The sequence below is a fragment of the Myotis nattereri genome, assembly GCF_964212035.1.
Source record: "Myotis nattereri genome assembly, chromosome: X".
In the NCBI taxonomy this organism is placed as follows: Eukaryota; Metazoa; Chordata; class Mammalia; order Chiroptera; family Vespertilionidae; genus Myotis; species Myotis nattereri.
Genome location: NC_138078.1, coordinates 147765642 through 147790106, shown reverse-complemented (window position 1 = coordinate 147790106; position 24465 = coordinate 147765642). Strand labels below are relative to the sequence as shown.

General features: G+C 49.4%; 1 protein-coding gene across 2 annotated transcripts; it reads right to left on the bottom strand.

Moving 5' to 3' along the window:
* Window positions 1-1886: 1886 nt before the first annotated feature.
* Window positions 1887-13458, bottom strand: TFE3 (transcription factor binding to IGHM enhancer 3). Of its 2 annotated transcripts, none has more exons than XM_081081842.1 (10): window positions 13094-13458; window positions 10798-10911; window positions 9594-9897; window positions 8764-9009; window positions 8579-8683; window positions 6280-6397; window positions 5405-5461; window positions 5155-5230; window positions 4151-4298; window positions 1887-3664 (listed from the first exon to the last, which is right to left on the bottom strand). In XM_081081842.1, the coding sequence occupies exons 1-10, from the start codon at window positions 13207-13209 to the stop codon at window positions 3221-3223; spliced, it is 1728 nt and encodes a 575-aa protein (XP_080937968.1). In that variant the 5' UTR covers window positions 13210-13458; the 3' UTR covers window positions 1887-3220. The 2 variants fall into 2 exon arrangements, with proteins under 2 accessions (XP_080937968.1, XP_080937969.1); XM_081081843.1 differs by having other exon boundaries at window positions 9594-9832; window positions 13094-13434.
* Window positions 13459-24465: the final 11007 nt, after the last annotated feature.

Genomic DNA, 24465 nt, shown 5'->3' with positions numbered 1-24465 from the left:
TAACTGAATCTAGCCATAAACCATGGTAGCTCAGAAAAGATCCTTCCCCAGTCCCACGTTCAGATGAGTCCTTAATCCTACCCAACATCTTCCTTGATTGCACCTTGGTCAGAGCCACTTGAGTAAAGGATAGAGCTAAGCCAGCCTGGATTCCTGACCCACAAAAAAACTGGGAGTTAATGAATGCATGTTTTTTAGCCACTGATATTGTGATAATCTATTCCACAGAAAGAGATCACAAATAGAGCATGCTAACTTGGATCCTAGAACAGAAAAAATACATTTGTGGAAAAAAAACAGTAACATCTAAATAAAGTCTAAAATTGAGTTTCTAGTACTGTGCCAATGTTATTTCCTCCGCATCAATAAATGTGCCATGTTTATGTAAGATGTTACCATTAGGGGGAGCTGAATAAGGGATATGGAAACTCCCTCTAATGTCTTTGCAACTCTTCTATAAATCTAAAATTATTTAAGAATACAAACTTTAAAAATAACACTTCTGGGTATTATGTTATTTTTATAAAGCAAATATACCCCTGGCCAGTGTGGCTCAGTTGGTTGGGGATCGTCCCATGCACTGGGAGGCTGCTGGTTCGATTCCAGGTCAAGGGCACATGCCCTGGTTATGGGCTCAATCCCCAGTAGGGGGTGTGCAGGAGGCAGCGGGTAAATATTGTGCTCTAACATCAATGTTTCTCTCTCTATTTCTCTCTCCCTGTCCATTCATCTCTCTCTCTCTAAAAATCAATAAACTTCTTTAAAAACATAAAATCAATAGAGCAAATTTGAGGAGAAAAAATAAAGAAAAGGTATCAGGGAGTCACCAGTCTGGTGGTAGATTCAACAACCAGTCATTAGGAGTCACAGTGTGATGATAGGCTAGAAAATAGTATGCTCAGTCTTCTGGGGAAGGCAAAGGATCAATTGGGTTCTGGTGATCAGGGGTTCTCCGCTGGGGGAGACACAGGACCTGATGCCTATCCTGGGAGTCAGAGTCTAGTTGAGGAATTCCAGGAATATTTTTTCCTAGCCTTCAAGATGTGCCTGTTCACCTCTATTTATAAAATACCCCCAAAATGTCAACATCTGTTCCAAAATGGAATTTCTTGCCTGTTCCTGACTTCTATGGCTTGTCTTTGCCCTTTACCCCATCTGGAATGCCTGTGCTCTCTGCCATCAGATATCTTCACACTTCCTTATCAGTTTCAAAAGTGAACTTGCAAGAAAATCTTTGCCCCCCTCTGCCCTCAGTGACATTTTTCAAACCAGAGCCCTCACTCACCTAACTTTACCGTTTTCTTCATCCATTTACCCAGTGGCATATCTTCAGATACTTAAATTCTATTCTTCAGTGTTTTTAAACATGAATGGAAGTCGGGGGTTAGGTAGAAGAAAAAAGAAATAAGAATCATCACTTTTATGCCTAGTCGGTGTGGCTCAGTGGTTGAAGCGACGACCTATGAATCAGGAGGTCATGGTTTGATTCCCAGTCAGGGCACATACCTGGGTTGTGGGCTTGATCCCCAGTGTGGGATGTGCAGGAGGCAGCCGATCAATGATTCTCATCACTGATGTTTCTCTCTCTCCCTCTTCCTTCCTTTCTGAAATCAATAAAAATATATTTTAAAAAAAGAATTAGCACTTTCTTGAATATTCCTTAGAATAAATTAGGTGAAGCTCTTGACAACAGTAAGAAGTGTCTGACAGGTAGCTATGGATTGATTGCTTTTGTTTGCAGGTTGTTTTCCTCCAGCCCTTATTTGTAGTTAAATTCCTTCATCTATTTCTCTTAAATCTACTAGTATTTCTTCCAAGAACCTTCCTTCCTCCTGGCCTGCATGAACCATGCTCACTGCACAGTCAAAAGCAAGGACAGGAGACTCTTTGCCAAAGTTAAAAGCGCATCAAACACGCCTAGCATTTATTAATCACAAACCTACAGACCCCTCAGTACACCATCCTTGGGACTTGGCCCCAATAATCCAAAGCTGACAATCTTGAGTATACACAACAGGAGGGGTGAGGATGGGTGGGGAGTGTCTGTTGATAACTCTGAAATGGGGAAGAGTCCTCCAAATGGAGAACTGGGTGGAGGCCAGAGGTTGGGGTGATCAACTTCTGAGTAGGGGGGTCAGTAAAAAATCAGATAAACAAAAGAAGGTACAGGATTTAACAGCCCTTCCCCAAAGCCTCCACCTAGGTGGGAGAGGCTTCTTTTTCCAGGGCTGGGGAAATCCCCAGAAGGACGCCTTTCTTCGTCCTATTCCTCTATGCGGTGAAAAAAGTAATGGGTGCTGGTTCTGGGAACTTGGACTCAGTATCCCCTATTCCCCATCACCTCCCCAAACTGCCCTTCAAGGAAGGAGGCAGGACTCTGCCCAAGGGTAGGGGTCTAACTCTAACTTCTGATCTCGGTCTGGAATGTCAACCCGTAAGATTTCAAAATCTACCCCCTTTCCCAAGGGCAAGGTTAGCTAAGAGCTGTTCTCTTTCAGGTTAAGGCAGGGAGCCTAAGTACCCTCTTCCCTGCAGTGGAATGCTTGGCTGGGATGCTGCTGAGGAATAAGGGCTGTGATCTCCACATGGTGGCCTGATCTTGCAAACTCTTCCTTGCCTGAAATACTGGTGCTGGGCTGTTCCTATAGGGAAGGGGCATAGACTGGCTCGTCCACTGCTAGGCCATGATCCGAGTTCCCAGGTAAAGGGTCCGGCTCTCATTCTCATTCTGTTCCTGGCCTGGGCAGGGCAGGGATCATGGTGAAGGGGGGAGGGCTTAAACCCCAGGGTGGGAACGCCATCATTTGGACTCCTCTTCCTTGCCAGGATGGAGGAGACTGGCCACCATAAGAGAGGGGATGGAACAGTATCCTGACACACCCTTATCCCAGAGCTGGCTAGGACAGTCCCAGAGGACAGGGGCAGACCTCATCCTGTCTCCTTCCCTCACCTGGGTGAGGGTGGGTCCCACTGGGCAAAGGAGATGCTGTGATCTCCAGGGGGCAGGCCCTGATGTCATGGTGCTGGCTGGGCCTGTGGGAAAGGGGTGGTGTGTGCCGGACTCCCCCTCCTTGCCTGGTTATAGGGGTGGGGCCTCATCTCTTCCCCCAGAACACCTGGGCAGGGCAGTCTCATGGGAGGGGAAGGGAAAGGCAGGGCCTCATCTTGACTTGTCCTCCTTTTCTGGGTGGGGAAATCCCAGAGGAGGGGTGAGGCCTGATCAGGACTCCTCCTCCATGCTGAAGCTGCTTCGGCGACTGCTGGCCTTGGAGACAGTGGGGGACACGGAAGAGAGCAGGGGGTCAGAGGCAGCCCGCAATGGGGACAGGGCGCCCCCCGACAGTCCCCCCAACACCCCTTCCTCCTCCTCCATCAGAATGTCCGTTAGCCCCAGGTGGAAGGGGTCTCCCAGATCCCCCAGGTGGTCGCTGGGAAAGTGCAGGTCCAGAAGGGTATCTGAGGGTGGCACTGGGGGCTGCTGATGGGGAGCACCCTGGGCAGGGCCCCCCCCTGCATGAAACGTTGCTACGCCTGGCCTGCCCTCCTCCTCAACATCCAGCTGCTCTGGCTTGAGGCTGTCAGAGGCTGAAGTCGTGGCCAGGGAGATGAGTCCTGGGGTGGGAGGGACCGGCAGACCATGGATCTGGGCCTGCAGTTCGAGCTCCTGCAAAAAGTAGGGGGTAGGTGTGGAATAAGATGGAGTTCAGAGCCCCTCAGAGGCAGAGAATGTCACAGTTAGGAGGGCAGGTTGTCTGGGTTCACATTCAGCCTCTACCACTCACTAGTTACGTAACTTTAGGCAAGTTGCCTCAAATTTGAGCTTCAGCGTTCCAATCTGTAAAATGGGTATAACAATGGTCCCTGCCTCATTGGGCTCTTGGGACGATTAACTTACTAAATGGAGATAAGGCTCTTGTCACAGTGCATGGCACGAGATAAATGCAATGCACACTAGCCAATATTCATCACTATTCTTTTTAATGGTATGCTTACTACTTATCACCACCACCACCATCATCATCATAATGGAAGTCAGGAAGCCCTGGGATCTCCCAAGTATTCCAGGAGGGGAAATTGTGGCCTGTTCTTCCTCTGCCTCTGCTTGCAGGAAGCCCCCTCACCCCTGCCACCACCTCCTCCCCTTCCAGACCTGAATTCGGAGCTGCAGGCTGCGGTTGGCTTGCTCCAGGGATCGCTGCCGGCTCTCTAGGTCTTTGGAGCGCTGCTGCTCCTTCTGCAACTTGCGGATATAATCCACAGAGGCTTTGAGGATGGTGCCCTTGTTCCAGCGCATCTCCCTGTGGGGTCGAAGGGAAGGAAAGAGGGGAGTGCTGTGCATGGAGTCTCTTGGATTGTTGCAGGTAGATGGGGCACCCCACCCCCTGCTTAGAACTTGAGGTGGGGGTACATCAAGGGTATGGGATGCTCATCTCCTGCCTGGAACCTTCCAAGCCCTGAAGCCCTCTCTGACCTGTCCCTTGACCTCTCCTCTCACCTCTGACCCGGATTCATCTCACTACAGCTGCTCTGGCTTCTCAGTGCTCCCAGGACATGGACATCCATTCTCATTGCAGGGCTATGAGCCCAGCTCTGCTCTCCTCCTTGACCACTCTTGCCCCAGGCACCTCCTGCCTCTCTTCCTTTGGCTGTCTCCTCAGTCCTCACCCCAAATTGGAACCCTCCCCCCAACCCCCCCATCTTCCTCCCATTCTTTATTCTTCTCCACAACATTCATCAGAATTGCATGAACTTTACTTATTTATCTTGTTTGCTGTCTGGCTGCCCCCACTAAATGATCAGTTCCCTGAGGTCAGGGATGTTTGTCTGTTTCATTCTCTCTGGCCTCAGGACCTAGCTCGGTACCTGGTCCAAAGCAGAAGCTCAATGTTTTCTGAATAAATACAGGAAACTAAGCGCCTCTGTCTTGCAGGGACCTGATGAGGCATATGGACCCTAAGGTCATGAACCTCAAATTGTAGGTGGAGACATGGTGAGGGGCTGGCTCAGGGTGAAAAGAGATGAGTGGGAAGGGACCAGAAGAGCAGAGCTGCTGGGTGGTTCCCACCCAGGGTAGGCCCCCCTGGGAATGACTTTAGGAGAGCAGGGTCCCCCGCCCCACCTTCTACTAGCCTGGGGCTCCCAGCCCAGACTCACGGGTCACTGGACTTGGGGATGAGAGTGCCCAGCTCCTTGATCCTGTCGTTAATGTTGAAGCGCCTGCGACGTTCAACTTTGGAGGAGGGGGAGATAGAAGTGGGAAAGAGTCATCAATAGGCCAAGGAGGGAAGAGGAGAAATTGGGGCGTTGGGAAGCTGTTTCTGGGAGGGGACCCCCAAGGCAGGATGGGGCACAGAGCGAGGCAGGGCTGCAGAGCATGGTGGCAAGGGCATATGCTCTCACTCACTTAGGTTGTGATTGTCCTTCTTTTGCCGTTCCTTCAAAAGGGCCTTGGCTTCTGTCTCTGGAAGAGAGTGGAGGTAGTCAGGGCCTCTGGGCATGGGAAAGAAGGAGGGCAGTGTGTGTTGCTGAGGTAGGCTTTGGTGGGCACATGCAGGGGAAATGACATTTTTAAAAAGCCACTCTTGCCCTGGCTGGTTTGGCTCAGTGCATAGTAGAGCTTTGGCCTGAGGACTGAAGGGTCCTGGGTTTGATTCCAGTCAAGGGCACGTGCCTGGGTTGCGGGCTCGATCCCCAGTAGGGGGCGTGCAGGAGGCAGCCAATCAATGATTCTCTCTCAGCATTGGTGTTTCTATCTCTCTCTCCCTTCCTCTCTGAAATCAATAAAAATATATTTTTAAGAAATGCCACTCTTGCCCTGGCCAGTGTTCTCAGTGGTTAGAGCGTTGGCCCAAAGGGCGTGGGTTCGATTCCCGGTTAAGAGCAATTGCCTGGGTTGCAGGTTTGATCCCTGGCCCCAGTCAGGGTACAGGAGGCAACCAATTGATGTGTCTCCTTCACATCAATGTTTCTCTCTCTCTGTTTCTCTCTGTTTCTCTCTCTTTCTCCCTTCTTCCACACACTCTCTCTAATAATCAATGGGAAAAAATATCCTTAGGTGAGAATTAACAAAAAATGCCATTCTTCTTACTGTTTTTCAAGAAGCCATGGTGATGGGCCATTTGTTAAACCCAACATGAGAGGCAGTGGGGTGAAAGTAGGACCATGGGCCATGTGGAAAAAGAGGGCAACGAGTTCCCATTTCTGTCTGCTTAAACCCCTTCCCCCAGAACCAGGCCCACCCCCACACCTGGCAGACATGGGGCTACGCCTGGCCCTTACCAGAGATCTCCCGTTTGATGTTGGGCAGCTCAGCTGGGCAGGAGTTGCTGACAGTGATGGCAGGTGTCGCCACACCCTGACTACTGTACACATCAAGCAGATTCCCTGACACAGGCAGCTGCGGGCAGGCATAGCAGAGAAAGGATGATTGGCAACAGACCCCAGGCTCAGCCCCGTCTTAGAACCAGGCTCCCGAGCCTCTACACATCCCCAAAGACATGCCCCCTAATGCAAGGATTGGCTGACTCAGTACAGGAATCTTCTCTTTCAAGGGAATTTCACATGGTGACTCAATAAGGCTGGTGAGGCTCAGTGGTTGAGCGTCAACCTATGAAGTAGGAGGTCACCATTCAATTTCCATTCATGCCTGGGTTGTGGGCTCGATTCCCAGTGTGGGGCGTGCACGAGGCAGCCAGTCAATGATTCTCTCTCATCACTGATGTTTCTATATCTTCTCTCCCTCTCCCTTCCTCTCTGAAATCAATAAAAATATATTTTTTAAAAGTATGAATTTTTAAAAAATAAGGGAGGACAGGATCAAATGGACCTACCCTGCTTTGCCGGGGACTAGAGCCTGCCTGGCCTGTTCATCATGCTCCTGCAGCCCCTCAAATCAATCCCCCCGTGAGCTCTGAAGCTGCTCTCCCAAACCCAGGGCCGGCTCTGAGAGAAGAAATGCTGCAAAGCCACCCTTCTCAGGTCACTGTGGACTCCGATGGAACATTTCAGTCCATCAGCCCCCCATCCCCACCCCCTCCCCATCCCAGCACGACATTCCAATCCAGCATTCTTGGAACACTCCAACCCAATCTCCTCAGACCTTGGGGAAATTGTCATGGCAACGTTCCATCCCAAATCTGGCCTTCTGAAGAGTTCCAGCCCGATCTCCAGTCTTTTGCAGTGACCGCGTTGCACCACCTCACATACGTAGTCTCCAGCTGCCATGCACCAACGCTCTGACTCGAGTATCTTCTTGCATATTCTGACCTCCTAGGATTTCCTGTCCAACTACACAACTAGCTCTGCTTTTATTTCCGCCTACGGTGTTTTCTCCCCTTTGCACTCTCCTGGATACACCCTAGGGCGACATACTAATCTGTAAGTAATTAGTCGCATCTCTAGATAGGATTTCATCTCTTGAAACCCCTACCAATCTGTTGCTTCCATCTCATATAAGATTGCAATCTCTAGCTGTGTCCAAATCAACACAAAGTTCTGATAAACCGGTATAATTTTTATATATGCTTCTATTCTCTTGGTAAGTTGGAAAGAAACAAAAAACTACAGCCATCTGGTATGCCCTGAAACAAGTTATGGGACTCTTGGAATGTTTGAGAACCAGAATGTTACAGTGTTTGATATGTTTGTTGCTTTAGAAAGTTTTATCCACTCTACAAGGCCCCAGCCTCTTGGCACGGTTCACTGCAAGAGGCACAGTACCTGGAATCACTTCAAGGTCCAACCATGCCAAGTTTTGAGACTTTTGGAGTGTTTCAGTCTCTTGGTACATTCAAAAGGCTAAAAGACCCCCCAATCTTGCCCTGGCTGCTGTGGCTCAGCTGTTAGGGGGCACACACACCGAAGGGTCATGGGTTAGATTCCTAGTCAAAGACACGAACCTAGGTTGCAGGTTCCATCCCCAGCCCAGTTGGGGTGTGCGGGGGAGGCAACCAGTTTATTTTTCTCTCTCTCCTCTGTCTCCCTCCCCCTCCCTCCCTCCTTTCTACTCTCTCTGAAAAGCAATGGAAAAATATCCTCAGGTGAGGATTAATAAAAAAGTAATAATAAACAAATAAATAAATAAATAGTCCCGTCTCTTGTTCCCTCCTACATTGAAGTTCGAGTGAGCAGTTTATTATGCCCTAATAGTTTCATACATACAGGAAGTCCCCATCCTGTATGTATTAAAATCTGCAAGGTTGCCCTGGCCAGTGTGTTTAAGTGGTTAGAGCATCAGCCCATGCACCAAGGGTTGGGGGTTCGATCCCTGCCCCAGTTGGGTAGGTGCAGAGGCAACCAATTGATGTGTCTCTCTCACATCGATGTTTCTCTCTCTCTCTTTCTCCCACTCCCACTCTCTAAAAAAAGAAAATCTACAAGGTCTACCTTTCCATGCAATCCAACTAAAGGCCTCAGGGCATTGCTATGCCCCATTATCATAATATAGTCTCCTTCTCTATCTTAATACAATCCAAGGTGACGGTCATGGTCTCTTATACACATAGCCAATCCTGATGTAGTCTCAGTGACACAGGGATGTGCTAAGTGGTTAAACCAACTTCCCATCTCGGGGCCTTACCGTGCTAGGGAGCTGTAGCCCTGCAGTGCCTCCAGGTAGATAGCTGAGCATCTCATCGTTGTAACTGGACTCCAGGCTGATGATCTCATCAATGACATCATCAATCTGGGGACAGAAGTAAATATGGAGGAGGGTTAGCAGAAGTTGGAGGGTGGAGCATGGGAGCGTTGTCTGTAGCCACGTACCTCCTTCTCTGAGCTGGACCCGATGGTGAGTAGTGCCATGGGGCTGTTGGGGGCGCTGCCTGTAGGGCCAGTAGCATGGGTGGCCTCAGGGGCAGGGAGCGGCTGGGCACTAGCAGCCCCCGGTGGTGGGGTGAGTGCCTGGGAAGCCAGCTTGGGCCCAAGTGTGGTGGACAGGTACTGTTTGACCTGCTGCCGGCGTGCCTGCTGCAGGTGGTAGCGTGTTGGGTTCTCTAGATGGGTCTGCACCTGTGGGATAAGGGGAAGGAGGGACAGGAGGGGACAAGGTAGAACAGGACTCAGAGAGGTACCTCTGGGCAAACCGGGCCCAGAATCTGAGAATCCCCCAAAATACTGGTAAGTCTCTCCCAGCACCCAAACTCCCTTTCTTGGACACCCCTCAAAGCCACTAGGATCCACCCACGGATGGTCAAACCCCTCAGTTTCTGGAGCCCCCGCCCCTGTCACAGTCCCCAAGACTCCACCCTTTTCTCTGATACCACCGAACAGACCCAGGAACTACATATTGCTTCCCAAGACATCCAAAAGCCACAGAACTCCTAATGCACCACATCTATATGCAGCTCTTCCTCCAAAGCCACTCCACAGACACCCTAGGGCCCACTTGGGGCACTCACTACCCTCCATGGTCCACCAAGACATCCTATGGTCCCCAAGAACCCCTCACAATCCCACAAGAAAATCTCAGAAAGCTTAAACACAATGGGATACTGGCACAGCCTACTTTAACAGCACCTAAAGACCTTCCTTAGGGCCCCAGGACCTGAGCTAAAAGTCACCAGGACCACTCCCCAAGGACTCTGGGACCTTACCTTGAGCACCTCCCTGGGCACCTGAGCAGGGGGAGGACGGCCCAATGTGTGGCCCCCAGCAGAGACACCAACCACAGAGATGGCAGGAGAGGCAGGTGCAGGGCTGGGGAAGGGAGAGGCTGCAGCCTGTTCCCGACGCTCACGCCTCTCCTGCTCCTGGGCTTGGGCCCGCATGAGCTGCTGCCGCAGCAGGACCCGCGATGAAGAAGAAGAGGACATGGCAGGGGTCCTGGAGCCCCCTGCAGAAGATGATGCAGACAGTGTAGCTGAGGTGGCTGGTGTGGCCTGCAGTGATATTGGGAGGCTGTGGAATGGGAAATACGGGGCCACAAGTAAGCTAAAAGTCTCTTCCCAAACCTAATGTGACGGAGTAAATCACAGGAGCCAGGCCTGGTAGCAGCCCTCAGGAGTCAGTCTGGTGGGGGGATTTTAGCCTTCATTCCTTACGGTGAAGTCTCAATTTGGGTCTGTTCCTATATTGAGCAGAGATGCCACAGCTTGGCTGTGGGCAAGGGGCTTTATCCTATTTAAGGGAGGCTGTGGCCGTAGATACAGAGGGCTCTTGAGCTCAATTTGGGGCTGGAGATGCTCCTTTAGCTCCTGGGGGTGGGCATCAGGCTACAGGACAATCGCAGTACCTTCTTCCTCCCCTGCCTGGGCCTCTAGTCCCAGGAGCTACTCAGTCTTGAAAATCTCAGAAATTTCACAATCCTCTCTTCCTGCCCCTCTTCCAGGTCCCCTCCCCTCTCTTAGAGCCCAAGCCCATGACTCAGCACATTTAGACTTCCCCAGCTTGGGGAAAGAAGAGACCAGCAGGGGTTCCTCAAGGGCTGGGGGGTGGGGGAGTTTGTTGAGTGGGGGAGGGGTGAGCAGGGGTTGAGGGTATGGCTCCGCCTACCTCCGCACTGAGCTAGAGCAAGGCACACCCAGTTTCTGGGCACTCTAGGGATGCTGCAGCCATATTTGTGAATGAATGGGTGTGCAGGTGGGGTTGGGGGAGGCAGCTGAGGTCTAGTCCGAGATACTAGAATCTTAGCTTGGCCACCTGCTTTCACGTAACATGATTTTTCCGGCCCCTTATTTTAATGACTGGAAAATACAAACTGTTGGAGAGAATGGGTCGGGCTGGCACTGAGGACCACTGCCCACCAAGAGGGAATGGAGGGCCCTGAGGAATTGGGAGAGGAGTCAGAGGAGACATTACCTTGAGTGTAGTGGTAGGGGCTGGCTTTTGAGCTCGTAAAAGCTGTCAGGATCAAGGACGTTTTCTAACTCGATGTCAGCAACAATCCCGGATTCCGGAAGCAAAGAGTTCAGGCTGAGGGTGAGGGTGAGGTAGGGGTGGTGGTCAGTTATTGTATGGAGACCTCAATCCCCAAGAAAGAGAAAGAGAAAGAGAGAGGCGGGGGAGATAAGAAGGAAAACAGTGTATCTCTAACATTCAGCCACTCCGCTGGATAGCACCACCATAAATTCCCACGCCCTCTCCCCCTCCCCATTATCTTTTGCTGTGTTACCGATAGTCCCTTAAGATTCAAAACAATAAAAGTGCCTGGATCCCAACACCGTGCCCTAACACTCACGTGTTACCACAACCTGGGTTTGAGGAAAATGGAAGTGAAGAATGTAGGAATGCCAGACTCACTTTGCAGGAGTCCTGACTTTGCATTCAGAGCTCTCCCAGCCCCCATACCCCCTACTGTTTTTCAGGCTGCTGAATGTGAGCCCACGTTGTCCACACATGCAGCACGGTAGGGGCATCCCTCAGTATAACAGCCCATTGTGACACCAACTGAATGCATCACAAAGAGAACTGGGGTCAATGATTCACTTTATAGAAGGATCCACCACTTTGCAAATGAGTTTCCCCCTCCCCAGCCAGAGTTCACGGGATGCCAACACATACCCAAATACGAAATGGAAATAGCAAAGGCTGCCCTTGGTGCAACAATCTGGATTTACAAGAGGGAGCATTTGGGTGGAACATCCACTTTATGTGAGCTTTCTTTTCTTGGCCAGATGAGCCGGCCCACCACTCTCCAGTTTTTTTGGAATAGATCAAAAGGCACACGCCTCCAATACCAACACCCACTGACACACAAGTCATGTACACCCCTCCCTTTCAACTACTGTGATGATCTAGGCTGTTATACAGGCATCAGAACATACGCAAAGGCTCCTGCTCAGGCCTCCATGCTGGGAGTAAGACCCTAGTGTGCAGGGGGCCGAATCCTGCACGCAGATGGATATATGCATTCTTGAATTTAGTCAAAGATTCAGAATTCTGAGATTGGGGGTGACTTCACTTGGCAAGAATTTTCTCCCCTCCCCAAAGATCTGTCTTCCTTCCTTTCCTCACCCTCAGACGGGGCCCTAAAACCACCCAGGAAGTTGGGAAGAGGAAGCTCCGGGATCCGCCGAGCTCAGCACAATTCCAGGCAGAAAGTAGCCAAAGCCCCCTCCCATGCTTACAGACCCATTTCACAGAACTTGGGAGAAATGGGGGTTGGGGCTTCCAAGGCCACTGATGGTAAGACCCACCCAGATAGGGATGGTGCAATTGGTGCTCATTCCAGCTCTGGTGACAGATTCAAGATTACCCCCAGGGTCTGAGAGATAGAGTAGGAGGGTGAGATAAAAAGAACATGTATGTGCCTGTGTGTATGCAGTGAGCAGAGGTTGGCTTGCTAAGAGGCTAGGGCAGGTGGCAATAGGAAGAAGACCCTCCTCTGGGTTCCCAAATAAAGTCTGAAGCCTTCTTCACTGAGCTAAGAGGTAGCACCATCTCCATCACCTCTGTCTGCCTGTCTCCCATTCAAGCCCCGATGGAGGGGGGGCTTTTTCACTCTCCTTGGGATCTGATCCAGTTGGGAGTGAAGAGATTATTCTGGTCAAGTCTTGATGAATGTTGATTCTCTCGCTCACACACACTCACAAGGCTGGTCTCACGCAGCATTATCTGAGACACCCCCAAATCCTACCGGACTCATATCATCCCCAAGCACAGCCTCCAGCAACCAGCCATTGAGAATCACCAAGCTCCCAAGAGAGCACCTCTGTCCCCCAGAAACCCTTCTCTGACACTGAGCTAAAAGTCCCTTAAAATCAGTGCCTCACCTACAGAGTGCCCCCTCAACTTCATCCCCCTCATACCTGACTCAAGGACCCCAAATTCAGCCTCTAATTAGAGCCTCAGTCGCCCAAGTTCAGCTACCCTAGACCTGTTTCTGGACACATCAGAATAAGTCCCTCTAGAGACCCAGTCAACCCCTACCTCCAAATCTGAACCAGGCTTCCCTTAATGCACTTCCAGGACTCTTTTTAAGCTTCAGTCCAAGCAGGCCACCGCCGGATTCCTTAGGTGCCCCCCCAAGACGGGCGCCCTGACGTCCTCCAACCCTAGGCCGAGGCCCTCCAATCCCAGACCGGGGCCCCTACTGCACCCAAATCAGGCTCCCGGGAACCCCAGTCAGCACTACTGGCCCCAAGCGGCCCCGCACCTGAGCAGCTGGGCTGAGTCGGCCGGCCTGCGCTCCTCCAACAGCACGAACACGGCTCGAGGGCCCTCCGCGCTGGCCTCTACGCCGTCCCGAGCTGGCTCGGCCACATGAGACATGACGCCCGGCCCCGGGCGAGCCCTGCCAGGCCGGTCGGGCTTCAGCCCGGTCCCCCTAACAAAATAAGAGTCCCCCTCCCCCTGCTCGCCACCGCCTCCTCCGCTAAGCCATGGAGCGAGCTCTGCGCGGGCGGGCGGCGTCGGGGAGATGGGATGGGCTGTGAGTCATCCCCCGCCCTAAACGGACCAACACCAGCCCCCCCACCTAAGAACCTAACCCCGGACGACCGCCCTCCTCCCCCTCGTCCTTTTCCCCCTCCTCCCTGAGCTGGGGAAACTCCACAGGAAGTGAGCGCAAGTAAGATGGACAGCTCTGCCGGCTCTGCCCTCTGAGCGAGGCGACCAATCATCAAGGGCTGCTTCAAGAGTCCGCCCTAAACCACGCCTCTGATGCGGAGGGAAAACTAGATTGGCCGGCCCTCATTCTGAGACGGGAGCTTAGGCCGCGCCCTCAGAGATAGAAGCAAATCAGCGAGAGGTAATTAATAAAGCCACGCCTTCTCCTCTGAAACTATCCCCGGTTGGGCAATAAGCCGCTCCTTGGGTTCTCTGCGCCTGCGCACGGATGGCCGCTAGGCGCCCAGATTTTCAGGCCACTTTTCTAGCTGCGGAACTGCGCCCCCTGTCCGCCAATATGCATAATACCGGCTTCCTAGACCTCGCTTTAACCTCGATCTAGCAGGGGTGGGCAAACTTTTTGACTCGAGGGCCACAATGGGTTCTTAAACTGGACCGGAGGGCCGGAACAAAAGCATGGATGGAGTGTTTGTGTGAACTAATATAAATTCAAAGTAAACATCATTACATAAACGGGTACGGTCTTTTTTTTTTAGTTTTATTCATTTCAAGCGGGCCGTAGTTTGCCCACGGCTGATTCTAGCCTAAGCCATAATAACTAGGTAGCCTAGGCAGCTACATACCCTGGAGATTCGCACCAGAAACCTCGCCCTTTCGGTACCCACAGTCCAGCCGCTCAGCTCGTCTTCCTGGGAGTCCTCCGCCTGCTCAGTCACTGGAGCGGTTGTTGTACTAGGTCATTGGGCTACACAATAGGTGCTTAATAAATCTTTGACGATGAATGAGTGGAAGAGTGGAAATTAGATCTGATCCTTTCGGGGAATGACTTCTGGAATCTAAAGACCAGGGTTTGGATATGGGCAAGGGACTTCCCCTCTCTGAGCCTCAGCTTTCCTGACCTATTAAATTGGAGTCATAGTAACTGTCTGGCGGAGTTGTTATAAGGATTAGAGATAATGTATGTAAAGCACTAGCAGGTTGTTTGGCATACAGTAGGTTCTCCAAAAATTAATTGATTCATTTGATCGTGCACTCATTCAACAAACATTTATTGAGCTCCTTTGTGTGCCAGATACATGCAAGCCAGCTTGCACACAGCGAAGGGTTTCACCCATACTTTCAGGTGCACAGTCAGCTCACAGAACCCCTGGATCTACAACCTTCCCTTCCTTCTTTCCAACATCCCAAGATCCTGTCCATCAGTTGGATCTCTGGGAACTTCACTGAGCTCCTACTTGTCTTGCACCTTTTGGTATTGGCAACCGTATATGCCAAGTTGACTTGGTCAACACGAACATCCCTACAGGCTCACACAAAAGTATTATCCATATAATAAAGACAATTCCTCCACAAATAATCCTTTGAAAAATTAATACATTACCAATAAAAATTCCAAAATGCACGAGGGTTTTTCTCCTCATCCTTGCCAGCACAACCCTCGTGCACTGCTGGTGGGAATGCAGACTGGTGCAGCCACTGTGGAGAACAGTATGGAGTTTCCTCAAAAAACTAAAAATGGAACTGCCATTTGACCCAGTGCTCCCACTTCTAGGAATATATCCCAAGAAAGCAGAAACACTAATCAGAAAGGATATATGCACCCCTATGTTCATAGCAGCACAATTCACCATAGCTAAGATTGGGAAACAACCTAAGTGCCCATCAGCAGATGAGTGGATTAAAAAAACTGTGGTACATCTACATGATGAAATACTACACTGCTGTAAAAAAGAAGGAATTCTTACCATTTGCAACAACATGGATGGAATTGGAGAGTAGTATGCTAAGCCAGCGGTTCTCAACCTGTGGGTCGCGACCCCTTTGGCAGTTGAACGACCCTTTCACAGGGGTCGCATAAGACCATCCTGCATATCAGATATTTACATGATGATTCATAACAGTAGCAACATTATAGTTATGAAATAGCAACGAAAATAATTTTATGGTTGGGCCACAACATAAGGAACTGTATTTAAAGGGCCAGAAGGTTGAGAACCACTGTGCTAAGCGAAATAAGCCAGTCAGAGAAAGATAAATATCACATGCTCTCATTCATTTGTGGATTATAATGAACAACATAAACTGATGAACAAAAACAGATCCAGAGACAGAGAAGCATCGATCAGACCGTCAAACCTCAGAGGGAAGGTAGGGGAGAGATCAACCAAAGGACTTGTATGCATGCATATAAGCCTAACCAATGGACACAGACATGGGGGGGGGTTAGGGCATGAGTGCGGGTGGGGTGGGGGGGCAATGGGAGGGATAAAGACACATATGTAATAACTTAATCAATAAAGAAAAAAAATTTCCAAAATGGAACTTGTAGCCCAGCTGGTGTGGCTCAGTGGTTGAGCATCCACCCATGAACCAAGAGGTCATTGTTGGATTACCAGTCAGGGCACATACCAGGGTTGTGGGCTCAGTGCCCAGTAGAAGGTGTGCAGGAAGCAGCCGATCAACAATTCTCTCTTGCCCTGTCTGGTTTGGCTCAGTGGATAGAACGTCAGCCTGCAGACTGAAGGGTCCCAGGTTCGATTCCAGTCAAGGGCACCTACCCGGGTTTCGAGCTTGATCCCCAGTAGAGGGCATGTAGGAGGCGGCCAATTAGTGATTGATTCTCTGTCATCATTGATTTGTCTATCTTTCTCTCTCCCTCTCCCTTCCTCTCTGAAATCAATAAAAACATATTTATTTAAAAAGGAAAAGCAGCCGAAACCGGTTTGGCTCAGTGGATAGAGCGTCGGCCTGCGGACTGAAAGGTCCCGGGTTCGATTCCGGTCAAGGGCATGTACCTGGGTTGCGGGCACATCCCCAGTGGGAGATGTGCAGGAGGCAGCTGATCGATGTTTCTCTCTCATCGATGTTTCTAACTTTCTATCTCTCTCCCTTCCTCTCTGTGAAAAATCAATAAAATATATTTAAAAAAAATAAAATAAAAAGGAAAAGCAATTCAATGTTACAAAAGAATATTACTTTTAAAAAATAATTCTCTCACATCATTGATGTTTCTATCTCCCTCTCCCTCTCCCTCTCCCTTCCTCTTTGAAATCAATAAATAATATGTATTTTTAAAAAAAGACGTGGCAAAGTGGGAGGGAAAATTTACAGCATTAGACCCACAGGTTAATTATCCTGTAACACACCTGAATCCTATAAACATGAGTTTCATATACACACCCAAATGTTTCCATAAGTGCTTCCCCATCACATATCCTGCACAATAAACCTACCTTCCATCTCTATCAGCCCCTCTCAATCTCTTGCTCACTCACAACTTTTTTAACACTTCTCTCTTTCTCTCTCTCTCTTCCTCCCTCCCTCTCTCCCTTCCTCCCTCCTTCCCTCCCTCCCTTCCTCTCTCCCTGCCTTCCTCCTTTTCTCAGGCAGCTGGGGTTTCATTAAGAGACAACTGCAGGGTGGTGTGATTGGGAGATATGGAGGAAAGAAAGAGGGCAATTGGATGGTGAAGCTGGGATATTTAGGGATAGATGTGAGTGGTGAGGGTTGGCTTGGGGTAAGGTTGGGGGCTACTGCAAGGCAGTTTTCATGTAACTACTAGTAAATGATCATGTGAAGGCCTCAGGAGGGATGGGACTGCTAGAGGACCACTTAAGAATGCAGATGGTAGCTATTGGAGGGTAAATTGGGAATAGAGTTGGGATTGGAAGATGGTTTGGGGTGCAATTGGAGGGACTATAGGAAGACAGTGAGTGTGTAAAGATAGAATTTGGTCTTCTGTAAGGGAATTTAAGGCGTAGAGCTGTTAACTGTCATAGGATGGTATGGCAGGCTGACTAATGACTCTCCAAAAGATGTTCATGTCTGCCCTGGCTAGATAGCTCAGTTGGTTAGAGCGTCATCTCCTTATTCCAAGATTACTGGATCGGTCCCGGGTCAGGGCACATACAAAAATCAACCAATGAATGCATAAGTGGAACAACAAATCTCTCTCTCTCTCTCTCTCTCTCTCTCTCTCTCTCTCTCCCCCTCCCTTTCTCTCTCTAAAATCAATAAATTAAAAAATAATAATAATACAAGAAAATTCTTTTTTAAAATGCCCATGTCCAAGTCTCTGGAACCTGTGAATATCACTTTATATGGACTGTAGGTGTGATTAAATTAAAGGTTTTGAGATGGGGATATTACCCTGGATTATCTGTCTAAGTACCACGCACTAACCGATTGCACCACTGGAGCTCCAGCTGGATTATCTGAATGGAACCTAATTGTAATCACAAATTTCTTTATAAGAGGAAAGCAGAGGCAAATATGACAGAAAAGGAGAAGGCAATGCGACCTTAAGGCAGAGATTGTAGTGATACCACAAGCCAAGGAATGCCAGCAGCCACCAGAGGCAACAGATTTCCCCCTAGATTTTCTAGGGAGACTATGGCCCTGGTGACACCTTCATTTTGACCCAATGTAACTGATTTGGGATTTCTCACTTCCAGAACTGTGAAAGAATAGATTTCTTTTTAAAAAAATATATATGTTTATTGATTTTGGAGAGGAAGGGAGAGGGAGAGATAGAAACATCATTGATGAGAGAGAATCATTGATAGGCTGCCTCTTGCATGCCCCCTGCTGGGGATCAAGCCCGCAACCCGCCCATGCACCCTTGACCAGAATTGAACCTGGGACCCTTCAGTCCGCAGGCTGATGCTTCATCCACTGAGCCAAAGAGCTAGGGCAGATTTCTTATATTTTAAGTCACTACATTTGCGGTAATTAGTTATAGCAGCCACAGGAAATTAATATAGATTTTGGTACCTAGGTGTGAGATGCTGCTGTATCTTAGTCTGATTGTGCTGCCATAACAAAATAGTACATACTGGGTGAATTCAACAACATATATGTATTTTCTCATAGTTCAACGTGCCATGGGTTGGTTTCTGATGAGGGTTGTCTTCCTGACTTGAAGATGGCTGCCTTGCTGTGTCCTCACATGGCCTTTCCTTTGTGCACATGCATTCCTGGTGTCCCTTCCTTTTCTTATAAGGACACCAGTTCTATTGCATTAGGGCCCCACCCTTATGACCTCATTTAACCATAATCACCTCCTTACAGGTGCTATTTCATAATACAGTCATATTGGGGCTTAAAGCTTCAACATATGGATTGGGGGGGGGCATAATTCAGTTTATAACATGTTGTAACAAATACCTAAAAACATTGAAATGGCTTTGGAATTGGATAGTGGGTAGAAGCTGGAAGAATTTTGAGGCATATGATAGAAAAAGCCTAGAATAGCCCCAGCCAGTTTTGCTCAGTGGATAGAGCATTGACCCTTGGACTGAAAGCTCTTGGGTTTGATTCCAGTCAAGGTGTATGTGGGAGGCAACCAATCGATGTGTCTCTCTCCCTCCCTTCCACTGTCTCTAAAATCAATGGAAAAATATAGTCCAGTGAGAATTAGCAACAACAAAAAACACAAAAAAAAAGAAAAAGAAAAAGTTTAGCCCTAGCCCAGTGATGGTGAACCTTTTGAGCTCAGCGTGTCAGCATTTTGAAAAACCCTAACTTAACTCTGGTGCTGTGTCACATATAGAAATTTTTTGATATTTGCAACCATAGTAAAACAAAGACTTATATTTTTGATATTTATTTTATATATTTAAATGCCATTGAACAAAGAAAAATCAACCCAAAAAAATGAGTTCGCATGTCACCTCTGACACACGTGTCATAGGTTCGCCATCACTGCCCTAGCCTGTTTGACTCAGGGGATAGAGCATTGGCCTACGGACCAAATAGTCCCGGGTTCAAATATGGTCCAGGGCATGTACCTTGGCTGCAGGCTCCTCCCCAGCCCAGGCCCTGGTCAGGGTGCTCGAAGGAGGCAATCGATGTGTTTCTCTCACATCAATGTTTCTCTCTGTCTTTCCCTCTCTCTAAAAATCAATGGGAGCTTTTACCTCTGCTGATAGCACTCGCAAATATGGTGAATGTTCCTAAAACCCACCAAACTTTCTGTGAGAAGTGTGGTCAGCATCAAACCCATAAAGTAACATGTACAAGAAGGGCAAGGATTCTCTGCGTAGGGAAAGCAGCGCTATGACAGGGAGCAGAGTGGCCATGGTGGGCAGACCAAGCCAATTTTCTGAAAAAAAGGCTAAAACTACAAGGAAGATTGTGCTGAGGCTTGAATGTGTTGAGCCCAACCGCAGATCTAAGAGAATGCTGGCTATTAAGAGATACAAGCATTTTGAACTTGGAGGAGATAAGAGAAAGGGTCAAGTGATCCAGTTCTAAGCTTCATATTTTGTTTTATTATATGACAATAAAATCTTGATTAAAAAAATCAATGGGAAAAAAAGTATCCTTGAGTGAGGATTAACCAAAAGAAAAGAAAAAAAGCGTATACTAAGGAGAAAATAGAAAAAGCAAAAGCCTAAATTGCCTTGAACAGACTGTTAGTAGAAATATGAATATTAAAAGCACTGCTGGTGAAGGCTCAGAAGGGAAGGAGGAGCACAGTAGAAAGGCATGTATATAGCATCATAAACAGAGTGTTGGTAGAAATATGAACGTTAATGGTGCTGCTGGTGACCCTGGCCAGTGTGGCTCAGTTGGTTGGAGCATCTTTTCATACACCAGAAGATGGTGGATTCAATTCCCAGTCAGTTAGAGGTTTGATCCCCAGTTGGGGCCAGTTTGGGAGGCAACCAATGGATGTTTCTTGCTCACATCAATGTTTCTCTCTCTCTCCAAAAATCAATAAAACATATCCTCAGGTGAGGATTAAAAAAAAGAGGGAGGCAGAGGCAGATTTGACAGAAAGAAAAAAACAAGGCAGAGACTGTACTGATGCAGACACAAGCCAAGAAATGCTGACAGCCACCAAAAGAGGAAGAGGCAACAGATTCTTTCCTAGAGCTTCTGGAGGGAGCATGGTCCAGCTGGCACCTTGATTCTGATCTTCTGTCCTCCAGAACTGTGAGAGAATAAATTTCTTATGTGTTAAGCCATCATGTTTGTGGTAATTTGTTACAGCAGTCACAAATGGCTTGGGGGTAAATTTGGGGGTTGTTGGAGTGATTCAGGGGTATGCTTGGGGTTTATTGAGGGCAGTTTGAGAGTATAATTAGGGGGCCATTGGAAAGTGTTTGGGTACAGTTGGAGCCATCAAAGGCGAGATTGAGGTGGGGGTGGGAGGTCACTGGAGGGTGGTCCGGAGGAATAGTTGGGAGATTGGGAAGATAAATGGGGGATGTTTACAAATAGTATTGGGGGTATTACAAGAAAGTTTAAGGCAGTGATTTTCGGCACTAGTGTGCCAAAAGGATTTTTAAAACATGCACAGGTAAGGTTCATCTATAACAGCGGTTCTCAACCTGTGGGTCGAGACCCCTTTGGAGGTCGAACGACCCTTTCACCGGGGTTGCCTAAGATCATCAGAAAACACATATATAATTACATATTGTTTTTGTGATTAATCACTATGCTTTAATTATGTTCACTTGGTAACAATGAAAATACATCCTGCATATCAGATATTTACATGACGATTCATAACAGTAGCAACATTACAGTTATGAAGTAGCAACGAAAATAATTTTTTTAAAAAATATATTTTATTGATTTTTTACAGAGAGGAAGGGAGAGAGAGATAGAGAGTTAGAAACATCGATGGGAGAGAAACATCGATCAGCCGCCTCCTGCACACCCCTACTGGGGATGTGCCCGCAACCCAGGTACATGCCCTTGACCGGAATCAAACCTGGGACCTTTCAGTCCGCAGGCCGACGCTCTATCCACTGAGCCAAACCGGTTTCGGCTCAACGAAAATAATTTTATGGTTGGGTCACAACATGAGGAACTGTATTTAAAGGGCCAGAAGGTTGAGAACCACTGTGTTAGAGGCTCACGTTGAGTACTTTGGAGTATATGAGATAGTGACAGGAGCTAGTTTTAGAAGGTAGTTTTGCAGGGTATAGGGTTGGTCAATGAAAGGTTGGTGGGGGTTCATGGAACATGGTTTGGAGGTGGAAACAGTCGGTGACTATTGAAATTGATTTGGGGTGCAAGTGAGGGCCACACCAAAGGTAGTTGATAATGCTTGGGTGGTGTTGAGGGTGTATACACTGTAGAGTATGGTTATGAGGGTACATGGAGAGCAATTAGGGGTCAATGGAGTGTGTTTGGGGTGTGTATTGAGGGTAGATGGAGGATGATTTGAAAGTGTTTTTTGGAGGTTAATGTTTTCAGGGCCTATTGCAGATCATTTGGGGGAACAACTTGGGGGCAGTGGAGAGTAGTTTGCACAGCTTGGGTGTCCATGGAGGGCTGATTGGAAGTACTGCTTCGGATCAAGGGATAGTAGTTTGAGGATACAACTTAGGAGATGATAAAGGGTAGTTTGAGGTGCGTTTGGGGCACGGAGGGTATTGGGGGAGTTTAGAGGTGTGGCGGTGTCTCATGGAAGGCAGTTTAAGGTACTGCTTGGTGGTCCGTTAGGGGTTGAATTGGGGTGAGGGGCGCCAGTCTGATCACTGAGGGGGCGTGGTCAGGGGAGGGGAGAGCTCGGCCGCCCTCGAGAAAGCGTGTGCGCACGCGCTCCCAGCTGGATCGCTCCTGGCGCTCCCAGGCGCTGAGACCTAAACTGGCGCCTGCGCAATCGATCTCCGACGCTGCTGTGGTCTCGCACCCCGCCTGTGGTCTTGCACCCCGCCCCCTGTCAGCCGCCACCCCCCCTCCCCGGAGGCTGGAGACCAACGGCGGTGCAGCCAAGAGCGGACCGACCCGAGTTACCTGTAGGGGGGCCGGGGTCCCCCGCCCGCGTCGGAGCCGGCGCTGCTCTCCCACCCTCCCCGCACCCTCCATCTGGCCCCCCAAGGCTAACAGTGGCGCGACCAAACGCGGCCCACCGCAGGGCGCGGAAGAGGAGCGGGCGCGAGCTGTGGGAAGAGCGGGAGGCGGCGAGGGAAGGGGCGCGCCCACCTTCCCTCCCGGCCACATCGACCCCGCCTATGCCGCCGGGCGCGGACCTTGGGTGAGTAACGCCCGCTGGGAAAGAAAGGGAGGAGACTGGGCGGGGTGAGTAGGGCCAACAGGGGATGTACCTGCGCCCGTCCGCCCCCCCCCCCCTAACCTCGTGGCCTCACTCTGGACCCTTGCCGAACCTGACTGCATCTTTTAAAAATCTTGAGCCCGGGCCAGTCTTGACCCGAGGAGCTCCGGTCTGACCCCGGACCTAACCATATTCTAGCCTGGCGTCATCTTCCACCCCTGTTTTGTCACCCTAAACTTAGTCCTGACCCCAAAGCCCACCCAGTTCCCAGGATCCTTGGCCTGACCCTATCCTATCTATGAAGCTCATCTTGCCTTGTCTTGATCACCCCAGTTTCTGTCCTGACGCTCGACCTGTCTGTTCCCTAAACTCTTATCCAGTCTCTGAACCCCTTCCAGTCCTATCCTGTCCCTCGAACCCCAATCCGATCCATGTCTGTCCAGATTTCTGACATCTGACTACTGTACTTTCTCCCCACCCTGTACTACCCCCCCCCCCCCCCCCCCCCGTCCCTCTCCTGACTCCTAATCTCCATCCTGGCTAACCACCTTTAAACCATCCCTTTGTCTCCTGCCCTATCCCTGCCCCCAAACCTGTACTGTTTCCCCCTGTCTTCTCTTGTCCCATTGCTGTCCTCATTCCTCTCCTCATGCCACACCAGTCTTTTCCTGTCTCTTACCTCCATCTTGCACCTGCCCTTTTTCCTATCCCTTCCTTTCATCTGCTTTGGTGTGTCCCCATCATGTCTTCTGATTACTGTTCTCTACTGACCCTGACCCCTGCTCGGCTTTTTTGTCCCCTACTGCCTCCGACTTTTTTTCTCTAACCCTTGTCCTGAGCCTCACTCCAGCCTATCCCCTATCCAGTGTCCTGACTCCTTTTGTGCCCAACCTCCTGACCTCCATCCTACAATGACTGATTTTGTTTTGTTCTTTACATTCCTTCCTTTCTTGTCCCTTCATCCTGTCTCAACCCCAGGCCCCTTTCCGTACTCCCCTACCCTGTTCATCTCCTTCTTCTTAACACCCACTTTCCACTTCCTCTGAGCCAGAAGGAAAGGGGTCTCGTTATACTCTGCCCTGAACCAGGAGGTTCCGCTGATCCCGTTGTCTCTGAAGTTCATCCCAGATGCTTCTCTTCGCATGAACAAGAACACGCAGCCTTTTGGACCTCGTGTGGCCAAAGTGGTTTTTGCATGTGATTTCCCCCACCCCCACCCAGTGATCTCACACAGAGCTGGCATTTCTCTCCCTGCCCTAGGAGGGCATAGAACTGTTCCTATGCTCCCCACCCTCCCTACGTGTGGAAGAACACCCTAAATTATTCAGTGACTCTGGGAGTCTGTGAGGTCTGGGTCAGATTTCCAGCCTTGTTAGGTTGGGGACTGCCCCATGGGGCTGAGCAAATATGTGGGGGTGGGAGACTCAAGGGTATGTGTTATTCTTCTAAGTCATGTCACCCCCACCTCCCGATTTTGACCCTGGGTGCATGACCCCTGCTTTCCTGGCCTGAAAAAAATCCATTCCAGGCAGAGACTTCAAGGCTTGGTAGGGGTGGGATGGGACAGGGGCTTATCTGCCTTCTCTTAGCAGTAAGTGTATCTTGTGCTGAGTCCATCTAACCTCTGTGGGCAGGCCTGGGGGGGTGGTCACTGGGTGTTAGAATCAGGCCCATCCAGTAGTAACAATAACCACAGCAAGGTTTCCTTGCTGTACGAATCTCCTTGATTCTGAGGACAGTCAGGGAGAATTTGGATAGTGAGGATGTAATGTGTTCTTCATTTATGTTTTGTTTTGCATTTCTCATAGAGAGTAGTGAGAGTCTGAGGAACGAGACACCATACCCATCTCACTTACCTAAAACATTTATCCAAACCTATTAATAACAGCACAAGCATCCCTCACTGTCCCAATCTATTTGGTACCTGAGTTATGAGAGGGAGAGTT

Coding starts and splice junctions, on each gene's coding strand:
- TFE3 (XM_081081842.1), bottom strand. CDS start 13,209: ATGTCTCATGTGGCCGAGCCAGCTCGGGACGGCGTAGAGGCCAGCGCG. Junction 5,231..5,404: donor GAAGGACAATCACAACCTAA/GTGAGTGAGAGC, acceptor CCTCCTCCAAAG/TTGAACGTCGCAGGCGCTTC. Junction 3,665..4,150: donor GCCTGCAGCTCCGAATTCAG/GTCTGGAAGGGG, acceptor TACTTTTTGCAG/GAGCTCGAACTGCAGGCCCA.